This window comes from Hyaena hyaena, unplaced genomic scaffold (genome assembly GCF_003009895.1).
Source record: "Hyaena hyaena isolate Hyena2069 unplaced genomic scaffold, ASM300989v1 scaffold_29, whole genome shotgun sequence".
NCBI classification, from domain to species: domain Eukaryota; kingdom Metazoa; phylum Chordata; class Mammalia; order Carnivora; family Hyaenidae; genus Hyaena; species Hyaena hyaena.
The window spans coordinates 3,864,955-3,880,240 of record NW_024080661.1 but is presented as its reverse complement, the minus strand read 5'-3'; the positions used below and the strand labels follow the sequence as shown (position 1 = coordinate 3,880,240).

Genomic DNA, 15,286 nt, shown 5'->3' with positions numbered 1-15,286 from the left:
GGAGACACAGAATCCAAAGCAGCCTCCAGCTGTAAGCTGTCAGCACAGAGCCCGACGCGGGGCTCAAACCCACGAACCATGAGATCGTGCCCTGAGCCAAAGTAAGATGCTTAACCGACTGAGCCACCCAGGCGCCCCTCATTTACTTATTTTTATTTGAGAGAGAGAATGCATGCGCAAGCTGGGAAGGGGAGTAGAGAGAGAGAGAGAATCTTTTTTTTTTTTAAGTTTATTTATTATTTATTTTGAGAGAGGGAGAGGGCATGAGCATGGAGGGGCAGGGAGAGAGGGAGAATCCCAAGCGAGCTCCACACTAACAATGCAGAGCCTGACTCAGGGTTCGAGCTCACGAACCATGAGACCATGACCTGAGCCAAAACCCAGAGTCAGACATTCTCAACTGACTGAGCCGCCCAGGCCTCCTCCTATTCAACTGTGAATGTTTTAAATTGTGAAAGTAACGCATGCACGTATCTCACTGTAAAATATTCAAATGACGTTAGGATATGGAATAGATGATGGAAACCCCCATTACCCACTGCCCATCCCGAAAGTACCACCGCCAACTGCCTGTGTGTATTCTGCGGTGCTTTTTCTAGGCATTAACGTTCACATTTGTTCACATCCATACGTATCTTCCGTAAGCATCTCCTGCCTGTATGTCTGTACCTCTCCTCTCTGCCAGGCACCCAACCCCCCTTTTTTTCCCCCTTAAATTTATTTTTGAGAGAGAGAGAGAGAGCGCACAGGTGGAGGAGGTGCAGAGAGAGAGGGGGACAGAGGATCAGAAGCAGGTTCCCTGCTGGCAGCAGAGAGCCAGATGTGGGACTCGAACTCACGAACCACGAGATGGTGACCTGAGCCGAAGTCGAAGGCCCAACCAGGTGCCCCAGGCACCCACCCTTCTAATTTCTCCTGTTTAGTCTCTTGCCCCGTGCCCTGATCACCTGCCTCTTAAATATTGAGGCTGCTCAGATGTCCAGCCTCATCCCTTTCACTCGAGATTTCCCTGGGCTGTCTTGCTCTCCCCTGGCCTCACCATCGTCGCACACTGACCTCTTAAAGCTCTATGACCTTGTCCTCTAAGCTCCGAGCCCTTCCTGGTCCCCCCCAGGTCCACCCACAGACACTTCAAACTGTCAGACTGTCCAAACTGACACCCACCAGCGCCTCCCCACACTCCGCGACCTGTTTTCCTTCCTCTTCATCATCCCAGGGGCCCCCTCTGTCCCTCCAGGGCTCAGACCTGCCGACACCCCTGCAATGCTCCGAGCCAGCCCTCTTCCCCGCTGCCCTGTCTCCTTGGAGGATCCCCATTACCTCCTACCAGGCTCTCCTGTCTCCAACTCCTCCCCACTTTGAGCCCCTCCTCCTGGTCACCCCTTGCAGAGGAGGCTTTGGGAACCCAGGAAGGAAAAAGCAACAACAACAAAATCCCCCCATAAATCCTGTTCTTTTTTTTTTTTTTAATATTTTTATTTATTTCTAGGAGAGAGAGAGAGACAGCGTGAGCAGGGGAGGGTCAGAGAGAGAGGGAGACACAGACTCTGAAACAGGCTCCAGGCTCTGAGCTGGCAGTCAGCACAGAGCCCGATGCGGGGCTCGAACCCACGAACCGCGAGATCATGACCTAAGCGAAAGTTGGACGCTTAACCGACTAAGCCACCCAGGCGCCCCAATCCTTTGTTCTGAAAGCCTTCAGTGACTTCCCATGTCTGCTGGATGAAATTCACACTCCCCAGCCCGGCCTCGTCTCTTCCCTCCCGGCTCCCCGGCTCCCCGGCTCCCCCGGCAGCCTGCTCAGGGCTTCCTGAACTCAGCATTCTTCTGGGAGCTCCATCAGCTCAGGTGTTCCAGACAGCGGTCAGGGAGAGCAGGACGGAGGCTCAGTCCTGAGCCTCTGGCTGAGCCCCAGCCTGCCAAGTTACCCAACCCGTGGGTGCTGGCTCTGGGTGGCTGGCTCCAGAGTCCTCCAGGGCTTGAGAAACAAACTCTTCCGCAGACACTGGGATCTGGAGGCTCCGCTCGGTAGACAAAGGACAGTGCACCATAATTATATTTTCAATTAGCTGTTCACTTTTCTCCCACACTCGCTAACCAACATCCAGGAAGCCCAATTTATATCTGAGCTTCTCTTCTCCCACTAATGGGGTCAGACTCTGGATGCCTGGGAGAAGCAGACACTCAGAAGAGAGACTTCTTCCCACCCCACAGATGTGGGACCTGAACCCACACACCCCCCTACAAGGGGGGTTCACCCGCCTCCCTCCGCTCTCAGGCCCGAAGCTTCTGAACCCTACCTTTATTTTTGTTTTACCTTTTTTAAAATTTATTTTTCAGGGGTGCCTGGGTGGCTCACTCCGTAAGCGTCTGACTTTGGCTCAGGTCATGATCTTGCGGTTCGTGAGTTTGAGCCCCGTGTCGGGCTCTGTGCTGACAGCTCAGGGCCTAGAGCCTGCTTCGGGTTCTGTCTCCCCTTTTCTCTGCCCTTCCCCTGCTTGCAATCTGTCTCTGTTTCTCAATAAAAAAATAAATGCTTAAAATTTTTTTAATTTATTTTTGAGAGACAGAGTGTGAGCAGGGGAGGGGCAGAGAGAGGAGGCACAGAGTCCAAAGCAGGCTCCAGGCTCTGCGCTGTCAGCATAGAGCCCGACACGAGGCTCGAACCCATAGACTGTGAGATCATGACCTGAACCGAAGTCAGGCACCCTTGAGCCCTACCTTTAAAACCTGGCTCACTGAACCTTGTCTAGGAGACCTGGCCACAGGGGAACTCCTAGTCTGACAGGTGACACCCAGTCCCCATGTTTAGGAAACTCTCAGTCTGATGGCAAAATATCAAGCAATGCCTGAAATCACTTTCCTTAATCTGAGCTTTCCCATAAAACATGGACAAGGGTTATTGTTTAATTATATGATTAATGGCAATAAACTGCTACCATTTATTAAGGCTTACAGTGTGCCAGGTGCTGCATGAAGTTCTTTTATGCATCATCTCATTGAAACAAATCAACAGCCTTTTGGAGTGAATATCTTATTATCCCCACCTTATGGATAAGGTAAGTGAAGTTCAAAAAGGTTAAATGACTTGCCGCAGTCACACAGATGGTAAGTGATGGGGTCAGAACTTGAACCCGGAATCTTATTCTTAACGGCTTATTCTTAATGGCTTGCTTCTCCTCTTCACTTAAATCCTTCTTGAAGACAAATACTCCCCCTGCCCCACTGTGTTCTTCATCTGTCCTTACAGAGCCCAACTGCAAAAAAAAAAAAAAAAAAAGATGTGAGTGGGTGCCAAGGCCCTATGGAGAAAGGTGAGAAGACAGGGTGACATGATTCCAGGACCCGCCCCCTCCTCCGGGGGGGCCCCAGGACCCGGGATGTGCCTTTCCTGGTGGGGGAGGTGCCTGACCATCAGGGTGAGGTCGGAGACTGTTCTGGTTCATTCTAGGGACTCTGAGAATTTCTTTCGGAAACAAAACACCAGCAATAACACCAGCTCTTTCCGGAGATATTCGTCCCACAACTGAAAGGCTAGAGGTCAAAACCGAGGTAGGCTCGGGCCCAAATGTCTGGCATGAGTCTGGGCAGAGATATCTGCACATACAACCTCGGGGCACAGAGGACCACTCTGCCTGCTTCATCTGCACTCTGGCTCTTTGCCAAACCCAGGGTGTCCTGTCTAGGACAAATGTCTGCAGGGCACCTGCACCATAAATGTGGCTAAGGGAGGTTTGGGAATCGTCGTGTGTCCCCAAATGCCCCTTGCGTGGCGCTTTCCACACTGGGTTACTGTTACAAACGCTCGTTGGCTTCTTTCAGCTCTGTTCTGGAACAACTCCCATGCTGCAAGGCGCGCAGGAAATCCGGAATCGATGACCCCAGTGCGCGAGGGTAACCTCCGAGAGGCGGGGGAGTTGCCTTTTTCAGAGGGTTGTGCCCAATCCGGCACTCCGGCCGCTTTCACCCACTGCCCTCCCTTAGACGGCCCACGCCGGCGGCCCAGCCTCTCCTTTACCTCCTGTTCCTCTATCCGGAGGACAGGCCGTGGGGACCAGCACCCAGCTCTTGCCCCGCCTGGACCCGCCAACCTCCGAGACCTAGGAGGGGAGCTCAGGCTTCAGGAAAAACTGCCACATGGGGGCGCTGAAAGGGCGTGGGAAAGACAGGCAGGACCCCTGTGGCGTCATCTGGGGTGGTGGAACCAGGCCGCCACCCTGACGGCCGCCCCCTCCCCGCAAGGGTCCCCACGGGGCAGCCGCGACCCCGCCCTGGAGCCCCTCACCTCCACCACCATTCTCCCCTCCCAGCCCCCCTTCTTCCTCGCTCCGGGCCCCGCCGCTCCCCCTCCGGCTCGCGTCTGCGTTCTCAGTCAAGGCGAAAGAGCACGCGGCGGCAGGTTCGAATCCCGGGGCGGCCTTGTCCACGGCGCGCGGCCCCCATCCCCCCTCCTCCTGGGGCCAGAGTGGGCGCTCGGGAAACGTCAGCTTCCTGCCCGCATCCCGCCCTCGTCTCGCGTTTCCCCTCCTCGCTGCTCGCCCTCAGCTTTAAAAAACTCCCTCCCTCCTGCGCCCTTTCTCTTCTGGGCTCCGCGGTCCTTGCCAAACCGCAGCCTTTAGCAATCCTGCGCGCCCACCCGGCGCCCCGGGAGCCTCGCCGCGGCCGCGCCCCGCCCCGCGGCCCCACGGCCACCCGCGCCCCGCCCGCAGCCGCCTCCACGCAGCCCTCCCGGGTCGCGCCCGGCTCCGCGCCGTCGGCCCCAGCCCTCCGGCCGCCGGGGCCGCGAGGACGGGGCGCGCGGGCCAGGGCCGTGCCCGGGTGGCCGAGGGCACCGGGCGGGGCGGCGGGCTCGGCCGCCAGGGCCGCGAGCGCCAGCCCGACCGCAGCCCGGAGGCAACGCTGCAAATAGCCGCGGTTTCCAACCCGTGCCCTGCCTTCCTCCCGGCCTTCCGGACCTCTGGGATTTTCTCTCCCTTCTTCCCGCCGCCCTCTCCTCTGCCCCGTGCCCCCCCCCCCCGCCTCCTCCCCGCTGTGCACCCGCCACATCCTGTCCCACGCGGGGTGGCTTCTCTGCTGGCGGGGCCGGGAGTCAGCACCGAGGCCCAGGGTTCCAGAAGTCGAATGATCACAACGAAATAGGTTCGGATTCGTTGAGCGCCTACTAGGTCCCCGCCAGGCACCTCGCTGAGCTCTTAGCACCTGTGGGGGGGGAGGGGGGAGCGCGGAGGGAATCATGGACTCGTCACCACCGCCTAAGGCCTAGCAGCTCCGGTTTGCAGATGGAGAAACTGGGGCCCCGGGAATCTCCTGAAGTCCTCGGGTCACCCGGTCTGGGCCTGTGAAATGGGAAGCCGTGTCCCGGTGCAGTGGTCCATGCGGTCACCGTCTCCAGCCCTGTGTCCCCTGCCCTTACAGGCTGAGGCCCTCGTGGGAGGTGGGAAGCAGCTGCCTGGGGTCCCGGAGGCCAGCTGCCGCCAGGTCTTACTGTGACCTAGGGCAAGCCCAGCCCACCTCAGTGTCCTCATCTGTAAAATGGAGACTGAAGGGGCAACTCTGCTCCCTGTAAGGAAGAACCTGCCAACAAAGGTGGAATGCGGGGTCCTTGGGGAGGTTCAGTGGGAGGCTGAGTGGCTGTCACCTGGAGGGTTGAGACAGACCCAGAGACCAGGGCTGACTGCCAGACTAGGGCCGAGCTAGGGACTCTGTACTTTAGCACAGGTAGGTTCTAAAGCCATCAGGATCCACCAAAGGGATTGGAAGGGGGAGGGGACGGGGGAGGGGATGGAGGGGGAGGAGGGAGGGAGGAGGCTGGAAGGGTGGAGGGGCGGTGTCCTCCCCCAACCCCGCACTTGCCTTATCCATGTCTGTCTTCACTGGCCTAGACTCAGAGTCACTACGTTTCTTCCTTCCTTCCTCCCTCCCTCCATCCCTCTCTCCCTTCCTTCCTTCCATTCATTCATTCATTCATTCATTTTTAAGAGAGAGAGAGGACCGGAGAGGGGCAGAGAGAGAGAGGGACAGAGGATCAGAAGCGGGCTCTGCCCGGACAGCAGAGAGCCCTTATGTGAGGCTGGAACCCACGAACCTCGAGATCATGACCTGGGCTCAATAACTGACGTGCCCCCTGACTGCACTTTTCTTAAGGACCCACTGCGTGCCAAGCACATGTATATCACAGCCCCGTGCTCAGAGAGTTTGAGGCATAACGCAGCCGAGCAGCATGGCTACCCTCAGCCCGGCCGTCCCCTCCGGGAGAAGGGGAGCCAAGTACCTTCCTCCAGGAGAGCAAAGCCTCGAGCCAGGCTGTGCAGCTCAGTGAACAGATGCAGGGCTGGGTTTCACATCCGCTCTCCCCGCCGGCTGCCGCTCCGTACAGGACACACCCTGCACCCTCCCGTGCCCCCCCAGACCCCCCTCCGTGCAGAGCTGCAAGAGATATAAGCAGGAGATACTGGGAAAGCGGAGGAAAAGAGCCCATCGATCCTTGCTGGAGTCAGGAACAGACGCAGAAAAACTCTGCCGTGGAGGTGACCGTGAAGCGGGACCTTTAAGGCTGGGTGGGAATATGGCAGGTGGAGCAGGAAGCCCAGGCAGAGGCAACAGCCAAGGTCAAAGCAAAGCCCCTCTCTGGCTCCCGCCTCCAGGCCGGCACATACCACGCCGAACATAGCTTTTACCTGCCAGCCAGAGGTCTCCTCTCCTGGACTGTGAGATTCTGGAGGACAGGAGTGACAGCCCCTGTGGCCCAGCGCCTCACCCGGTCAATAATAGTAACAGTAATAATAGTGAACGGTGTGAAATATTTAGCGTTGCGCCCGGGGCTGAGCGCTTCACATGCATGATCTCATGTCATCCTCCAACAACTTTGGAAACAAGTGCTATTATTAACTTCATCTTACCGATGAGGATTCTAAGGTATAGAGGGGTTAAGTAATGTGCCAAGGGCACACAACTGTTTAGTGGTGGGGCTGGGATTGGAATTCAGGTCTCCGACCGCAGGGCCCTTGCCTTCCACTGGCAGATGGACCAAAGGATGGATGGATGGATGGATGGATGGATGGATGGATGGATGGATGGATGGATAGGAGACAGGGAGGAACTAAGTGGAGAAAAGCCTTGAGTGCCATGCTAGGGGAACTTAAACATTATGCCAGGGGCCATGGCGGTGGGGGTGGAGGGGGGGAGACACTAGAAGGCTGTGAGCAGGGAGAGACAGTCAGGTCAGGGTTCTAGAAATATCGCTCTGACAGCAGCGCTGATGACACCTCAGCAGGAGGCCATTTTTCTGGCGAGTCCCAGTCCTCCCTTGTGAGGAGTCCCATCCCTTGAAGCGCTGCATTCCTTCTCTTGGGGTGGGACGCGTGTTTCTGTACACACCTGGGGACTCTTGACAGAGGGGAACGTCGGGAAGGGGGGGCTCCACGATGGGGAGGCAAGCAGTAGAATAAGATCTGGGGAGAGGCCTCTCACAGGGGAGCAGAGCCCCAGGCAGGGAGGAGCCACACAGTCACCCCTCCCTTGTCACCCACCATTTCCAGGGTGACAAGCCCCCCCCCCCGCCCCCTGGGCTTATAGCCAGGCCCCACACAGTGCCTCATTGTGCCACCAGGGGAATGCAGCCAAAGGCCAGGCGGGTGTTGCATCAGAGCGCTGAGCCCTGGGATCAAGTGGCGGAGCGGCAGTGGAAGAGTCTGGTTCCTTCTTTGGTATCGCTGGCCTTTCCAGCCGGGGAGGGAGGGAAGAGAGTCACAGGAAGTGGCCCCAGGGGCCAGATAAGCCCAAGGAAAAGCAGGTAGCAGGAAGGACGGAGACTAGGTGGAGCTTCACATGCGCGCGCGCGCGCGCACACACACACACACACACACACACACACGAAGGGAGGCAGAGAGAGGACCCAGGCCTGGAGGCAGCATCTACGGGCAGAAGGGGCTCCCAGAGGGTCCCGGGACGGAGCGGTACTGACCATGCTGCCCTACCTTCCCCTGCTTCTCCTGATGGGGCTGTCTGTGTGCGCTGGGACAGTTGATGAGGACCTGGCACTCGGAGCTGAAGCACGGTCCTGGGTAACCGTGACCCTGGAGGTACCTTTGGGGTGAGGCAGGGGCTGGCCCGTGGCGGAGGGGACGGAAGATCCCTTCTGCGGTTGCCCGGAGAGCAGGGTGTACGTTGTCAGCCATGTTGTCTGACTCCTCTCTCTGTGGGCAGGTTCAAGGCCGGGGCCCCTGGCCTGGCAGATGTCTGAAGGGGCACACGTACACGGGAGCAACAGTGTATGAGTGTGTGTGTATGTGTGTGTGAGAGTGTGTGTGTGTATCCTAGTGTGTGTTTGTTTCACCTTAAACTATGTTCCTGGCACTGTCCTAAATGCTTCGTAAATACTCTCCAGTTTAATCCTCATATCAGCCTTGTGGAGAAGGTACCGTTACTATCCCCATTTCACAGATAAGGAAACCGAGGCACAGAAAGGTCAAACAGTCTTTCCAAGGTTATGCAGATTCAGAAGCACAACTGCACATTTCCGCAAGGTTGGGTTCAGTGTATCTGTCCATCAGAGGACATTTTCTAGAATTTCCTTTCAAGGGGCAGGGTCACTGTTGCATCTCCTATATAGAAACTCTTAGGTATTTGGTTTGATTGCCAGTGTCTTCTACTAACCTGGGGAGAAATCCAAAAATTAGGCACAGCTGTGCCCCCGGCTCTGCCTCATTGGGAAGGCAAAGATCCTGACCTTGGGCAGCTCCCGGACAGGGAAGCGAGGCCAACAGAGCAACAGGACCAGTGTTCAATGAAGGGGTTTAGGAGGGCAGCAGGGGCAAGCCTGAGCCTGGCTCTCCCAGTCCCGGGATGGTCAGGACCCTGGGGTCACTGGGCAGAGCCATCGAAGGAACAGCCGTTCGTAGTGGATTTCCAGGGTTCCTTGCTTTCTCCAAACGTGGAAGCGCGTGTAGTCGAGAAGGCAGCGGGGTGGGCAGACCTGGGTTCAAGTCCCAGCTTCTCCACTGACTCTGTGCGACCTTAGGAAGGTCATGGCTGCCCTCTGGCTGTGAGTTTCCTCACCTGTAAAATGGGAGGCGAGGGGAGATGAACCCCAAAAGTCTTTCCATCGTTTGCTGAGCATCACGGGACCTGGCCCAGGCCCAGGGACACCGTGGCGGGGAGCTCTCTATGCGGCCATGTGAGAAACAGCACCCACCTCACCGGGTCTGCAGGGCTTTCCACCCACCGGTACTTCCCCCTGCAGCTGGGTCTTATGCGTATTCTGTTTCCTGACACACAGGGCCGGGAGTAGAGGAACCATTTCCATGAGGGAGGTGACAGAAGGAACAAGGCAGTGTCAGGATGACTTGTCACCTCCCCAGCTCTGAGAGATCCCCTCCCGGGAGCTGTCCCTGGAGTTGGGGGGTTGGGTTCAATGCATGAGGAGGGTTTTGGGTGGGGGAGGGGTCTGTCCCCAGAGAAAGGGAACCAGTGTCCGGACACCCAGGAGGGCGAGAGAGGGGTAAGTCTCATTTAATTTCGTAAATAGCCATTTTCCCCAGCTTACATTTGAAGGCCGCCTTTTACCCAGGCAGAGTGGTTTGCATGAGCTTTTAAAAAATGGGTCCAGATCTCCAAGGAGACTCTTCCGGCTCCTGGCCAGGCTAGGCGACTTCAGCCAGAGACAGCTGCCCCAGCCCTGGAGGAGACAGACTGTCAGTGACTGAATCAGTCCGGGGCTTAGACGACAATCCACTCTGGTCCTGAAAGTCGAGACCAGATGAGCTGCGAGAGGCCAAGTGGGGTCCGCTGCCTCCCGGCCAGGTGCCTGCCATTTCTGGGAGCTCCAGCACCGCCCCCGGGAAGCTGGGGAGGGATGAGGGAGCCCCTGACACAAGCTGGGCTCCCGGCCTCCTGGCAGGGGGCTTGTGTTACTTGAGGGCTCCAGTTGCCTGGAAAAGGAGACCCCTATCCTCCTCCGGACTGCCAGAGGAAGGGCCCCTCTTCAGCTTTCGGTATCCCTCACAGGCTGTGGTCTAGGCTCTGTGCCGGGCACTGGGCACAAAGAGATGTGGAGACGGTCTAGTGACTGTCCCCCACTGTCGCTCTCTCCACTAGCAAGCAGCTCCCCCTCTCCGCAGAGCTGAGCAAGCCCTTTGGGGGCTCAGGTTAAGGCTGGAAAGTGAGATGGCATTGGCTAGCATCACAAAGGCTGATGGGAAAATGAGAACTTCAGTCCATGGCCCTTGACCCAGAACTTGCACCCCATCAGCTCAAGGATGAAAATGTCTCTGCCCAGGTTAGTGGCCTCCACCCCAGGCCACATGCCATGTTCCACACGGGAGACCCAGGCTGTGGGGTAGGTAGGTACACATGGGGGGATGTGGGGGGAGCAGCAGTGAGAGTGGGGGTGCAGGGGGAGCAATCCCACCTTGCCCATGGGGTGCCCACCGTGAGTTCATCAGCTGCCCCTCCTTGTCTGTGCTTGGAGATATGCTCTAACACGGAGCGGAACTCAGGTTCTGGAGGCAGAATCCTTGGGTTCGAATCCTGCCCCCACCACTTCCCGTGTGACCTTGGACAAGTCACGTACCCTCCTTAAGTCTCCGTTTCCCCATTTGTAGAGTGGAGATAAGGCAAAATCACTACTTCCTATGGTGGTTGTGAAGAGTAAGTAAGATTGGGCTGCCGTGTTTGAGCCTTTGAGCCTGGTGACCTGGATTCAAGTTCTGGCCCCATCTCTGGACAAACTCATCTCTCCGTGCCTTGGTGTTCTTGTCTGTAACCTGGTGCCCATTCCAGTTCTTACTTGGTGTGGTTTCAGTGGGGATTAAATGAGATCACACACGGAAGTACGGGGAACAGTGTGAAGAACGTAGTACGCAGAACGTTAGCTATTTATGGTCGTGTCTAAGCACAGTGTTGGGTAAGGAACACGCCAGAGCCACGTGCCCGCACAGAGCAAGTGTCATGACGTTGCTGTGGCTCAGGCTGCCCTCCCCCTCTCGTCTCCAGCCTCTAACGATGAACCTCTGCTTCTCCAGGATGGTGGCATCCCTCTCATTCAGCTCCCACTTCAGGAGGTGAAGAAGGGCAAAGCGAGCCAGTTCTTTGGGCTGATGGGGAAGCGGGTGGGAGGTGAGTGACAAAGGTGGGCGCTGCCCACACAGGAGCGGGTTCGAGCCCAGACCCCAGGCCGGTAGGGGTCGCCCGTGGGATAGAGTGTCCGTATAAATGATCGTCAAACACCGGCACTTTGTGGAGAGTTCTTTACACCAGGGCTGTCTCTGGCATGTGGAGGTGCAGCGACCCTGAGGGTGAGGGCATCAAGAGTCAGATACTTAACCGACTAAGCCCCCAAGGCGCCCCCGTTTTTGGTTTCTTAACAACTACATGCTTACACGTACATATACATATGCGCAAATACGTAGGGAAATTTCTAGAAGGATAGATATCAAACCGTCAGTAGTGGTTACATCTAGGCTGGGAAGTGGAGGTGAGGGGAAGAGAGTAAAAGGGACTTTAATTTTTACTCTACAAACCTCTCATTACTTAACTCTTTTTATAGTAGGCATGTACTCAAAGACTGCTTTTGTAATTTAAAAAAAAAACAAAAACCTATGCACATAAAAAAAAAAACAAAAACAACAACAACAGAGAAAACCAACTTGTGACCGAACACTTCTGGCCTTCGTTTCCTCCTCCACAAGATGTGTTTGGGTCTGGGCGCCTGCAGGGTTCTCTTCCCAACCCAACAGCCCACGAGGAACAGGGGGTGGGGATAGAAGAGAACGATTTATTGAGCCCCTAGTGTGCTCGGATATGAGGACACATTACAACAGCATTCCCTTTATCACCAGCGGGGAAACTAAGGTTCAGACGGATGCAGTGCTTTTCCAAGGCTGCCAGACTGGAGTAAGGCACCAGTGCTTCCCAAGCCTGGGCCCCTTCTCAGTTTCCCACGCTGTCCCCTCCCCAGAGTAGCCAAGTGGCCCAGCCACACCAGGACAAGGGGAAGTGAGTGGTTTTCCACTGATGACCCACCAAAGGTACTGAGCCCCCAAAGAGCTATGAGCCCTTCCTGCCTTGCCACGCCCCTAGGTGCGGCCCTCATTCCTTCTGTCTCTTCCCCCCAGGAACACCTCTTATCCAGCCAGAGAGAAGAACAGGTAAGTGCTGTCCAGCTCTGCCCCTCAGCATGCTCTCCGGGGAGGGCTGGGTTACCCCAGCCACTGCCAAGTCGGAGGTGGGGGAGATGCTCTCGCCGGGGGCACGCCAGGCTGGCGTTGGAGGGGGTGGGGCCAGCGTGGTTTGGCCACACACTAGGCTTCCTGGTTGTTTCCTTAGAGACGTGGTCTGTGCATGGGGAGGGAGAGGAGGGGCACAGTTGCCCTGTCTGTTAAGGAAGAGACAGGATGAATCTAGTTTGGCAGACGGTTCAAGATCACTTTGGGTCTAAAGCCTGGAATTGGAAAACCTACCCGATCCATTCCCCACACGGAGCCCAGAAGGAGCTGAAAGGTGCAAGACTGCGCAGCCGGGTACCCTGCCCCAAATCCCTGGTGAAATGCGGGGAGGGAGGAATATCAAAAGAAAACCGACCAACCTTTCCCCACCGCACCCTCAGTACTCAGGATCAAGTCCAATGCTCTGGCGACTCACCACATCCCCCGGGCCGCTCTCACTGACTTGATTCCGAGCCCCACCTCTCCTTCCCCCGCCCCCTGCCCTACCCAGGCGGAGCTGGTCGCCGTGGCCTGGGCGCCATGCCGTCGTTGGCACCCCGCCCTGCCCTGCGCCGCTGGGTCACGCGGCTGGTGTCCCCGGAGTGGAACCCCTCCCACCGCGGGCAGTAGCAGGTCTGCCATCTCCTCTGTACCCACAACATGAATCTCTATCAAGTGAGAGGTGCCCGCAAGGCGCCTGTGGGGAGAAAGGCAAAGGTGGGGACAAGGAAGGAGAAAGAGATGGGAATCCGTGAATGAATCAGCGAGTGAATGAACCGTTTCCACGCGGTCTTTCTCCATCCCGCAGGGGGCTTGAGCGATGACTGCGCTGGTGAGGCCCCAGCGCTGCCCTGGCCTGGCCTGCCCCGCTGGGGTCCCAGCACGGCCTTACTGTGCTGCCCTCTTTCTTCTCTGTTCTAGCTCCACCTCTTGGGCACCAGCAGGGGCAGACGGCACAGGGCCCCCTGGGCGGGGCGGGGCCCTCTACAGAAGGTAGGTGAGAACCTCTAGAGGATTCCCAAGGGCATCACGAGAAAGCGGATGCGATGCCTCACTGCCGGTCTCCGTGCTGGGGCCCCAGCAGCTGGACAGACAGCAGGGGTCCCACAAGCCACTAGGCAGGTGTCCCAAAGAAGAAAGCAATTGAGCCGCAGGGAGGTGGGTCCCTTTGATGATCCAGGCCTGGGACAGCTGGGCCCTGTCCATCCCCAACACACCCGGACGCACTCTGCTCCCCTCTCAGGACCCGCGGAAGCCACAAGAATGATGTGTGTTTTTTCAGACCCTGGAACGTCCCCTCCCCCCGCACCTTATTCCCTTCCTAACCAATGATGGTTAGAAACTCATGCCTTTAGTCTGGAGATGTTTTCGGCCTTCCACAATTGTGAGTGTGAATCACTCCAGGAGGGAGAACACCCTAAATTACGCTCATCAGCTAACACCTTCTGGCAGGGGCCACCCCCCAAATGGGTCCACTCAATAAATGAATGAACAAGCATGAAGGCAGTTAAGGGAACCAGGCTGGGGGAACGATCAGAAGCCCAAGTGAGCCAGCCGGCGTAGGAGCGGGTCGGAAATGCTGAGCTCCAGTCGAGTCCCCAGGCCTGGCCTCATCCTCCGGAGCTGCATCCTCCACCAGGAGGCCTTCCTGGCTTCCCTGATAGAGCACCTGCTCCTGCCAGCATAGGCTCTCCGGAATAAAGATGCCAAGTCCTCTACCTACCCCCGCCCCCCCCAAGACTCCTTTCTAAAGGTTTGAGCGATTCCACGTGAAGGGCTGTGGAAGCCACCTCAGTACCAAAAGGGAGTCAACGTCCCTCCACGCAGAGTGCGGGCAGGAAGTGTCATTTTGCAGGGATGGAAAGCCACTTGCCCAAAGTCACACAGTGAGCTGAGAACAGCAGGGGCGAATGCTGGGTCTCCTGCTGCCTAGTCCCCTACACCTTATGCATCTCCAGGAGGTCTCTGGCCTCTCAAATATCGGATTAGCGGATTAGTGCTGCCCTTCTTTAAGAGAGGATAGAGGAAGGGTGGCTCATCTATGCTCTTATTGTTTGCGATTGAATACTGGACGGTATGGCAGATGAACTTGGCATTTGTCCAAAATACATAGAGCCCGGGGTTAGGGAAGTAGAGGGCCCAGAGAGGAGTGACTGGGGAAGCCCTCCAGGGCTGGGCGGGGACAGACAAGGCTCTTTTAACCACCTGTCGTGCACAGAACCTTTCCCAGGCAGAGAGGACGAAGACCAGGGGTCAGAGTGAGAGCGCCCACTGCACACCTCCCAGGGGACGAAACCCCGTCTCCAAACCTGGACATTACAGCTGACGGCAGCCAGGCCCGCTCTCCTCTCCGTGCGCCTCCTGCGCCCGACGCTGGTGTGTCCCACCCGGCCTCCCTGAACTCACCGCGGTTCCTTCCGGGACTCTCCGGTGTTAGGCAATGGTGATGCATAAATGCACTGTTGTCTCAGTTGTGAGCTGGGAGCGACCCTGCCCTCCCCTCAGCACTCAGCACCCCCCCCCCCATCTCACTGCTAAGCAGGGCCGAGTGCTACCCACTTCTATGTCTCCTGTGCCTGGAACGCAGTAGGAGCTCAATAAACGGACAAACCGTGAGTAGTTTCTTCTCTGGTACAGGACAGACAGCAGGAACGGCCTGGGCTCGACACCCTGCCCAGTGGCCTGGCAGAGCAACAGGCCAGGCCTTTTCCAGAACCGCAAAGGGAAATTCTAAACAGCCCGGTCCCCGCCTTCGGGGCGCAGGTAAGCAGGACAGCACCGGCCCAAAGGCAGACACCCTTTCCCTACTCATAGTCACCATCTCAACAACCCAAATCCACAGTCTGCTGACCTGGAGAGGAATGGGGTCCCAGGTCCTTCATCAATTCTCATGCATAAAGTGGCTCTTAACTAACTGCTCTGCTTTGGGGACACAGGCATTTAGTCATGCTCTGAGCACTGGAGAGAGCTCCAGAGGAATGAAACACTTTCTACCCTCAGGGAGCCCCCAGCCTGATGGGGAGATGGCTGTCACAGCGTCCGGGGTTAACAGGGCAGGCAGGACACAGAGACCCCCCGGAGAT

The 15,286-nt window shown here is 57.2% G+C and overlaps 1 protein-coding gene and 1 long non-coding RNA gene across 4 annotated transcripts; one reads left to right on the top strand and one right to left on the bottom strand.

Moving 5' to 3' along the window:
• Positions 1 to 3,117: 3,117 nt before the first annotated feature.
• Positions 3,118 to 5,078, bottom strand: LOC120229001. The gene is made up of 3 exons (XR_005527647.1): positions 5,038 to 5,078; positions 4,019 to 4,100; positions 3,118 to 3,257 (listed from the first exon to the last, which is right to left on the bottom strand). It is a non-coding gene; the product is annotated as an uncharacterized LOC120229001 (long non-coding RNA).
• A 2,782-nt stretch (positions 5,079 to 7,860) lies between these two features.
• Positions 7,861 to 14,820, top strand: TAC4 (tachykinin precursor 4). 3 transcript variants are annotated; one of them, XM_039227680.1, is made up of 5 exons: positions 7,861 to 8,063; positions 11,022 to 11,115; positions 12,114 to 12,146; positions 13,125 to 13,200; positions 14,422 to 14,820. In XM_039227680.1, exons 1-5 carry the CDS (start codon positions 7,965 to 7,967, stop codon positions 14,648 to 14,650), a joined length of 531 nt encoding a protein of 176 aa, XP_039083611.1. In that variant the 5' UTR covers positions 7,861 to 7,964; the 3' UTR covers positions 14,651 to 14,820. The 3 variants fall into 3 exon arrangements, with proteins under 3 accessions (XP_039083611.1, XP_039083612.1, XP_039083610.1); XM_039227681.1 differs by having other exon boundaries at positions 7,861 to 8,081; positions 13,125 to 13,196; XM_039227679.1 differs by having other exon boundaries at positions 7,861 to 8,081.
• The last annotated feature ends 466 nt before the right edge of the window (positions 14,821 to 15,286 follow it).

Bases quoted from the DNA above. Each gene is read 5' to 3' on its own strand.
- TAC4 (XM_039227679.1), top strand. From the start codon at position 7,965: ATGCTGCCCTACCTTCCCCTGCTTCTCCTGATGGGGCTGTCTGTGTGC. The intron at 8,082-11,021 runs GTACCTTTGGGG...CTGCTTCTCCAG, and splicing joins GGGTAACCGTGACCCTGGAG to GATGGTGGCATCCCTCTCAT. The intron at 12,147-13,124 runs GTAAGTGCTGTC...TCTCTGTTCTAG, and splicing joins CCAGCCAGAGAGAAGAACAG to CTCCACCTCTTGGGCACCAG.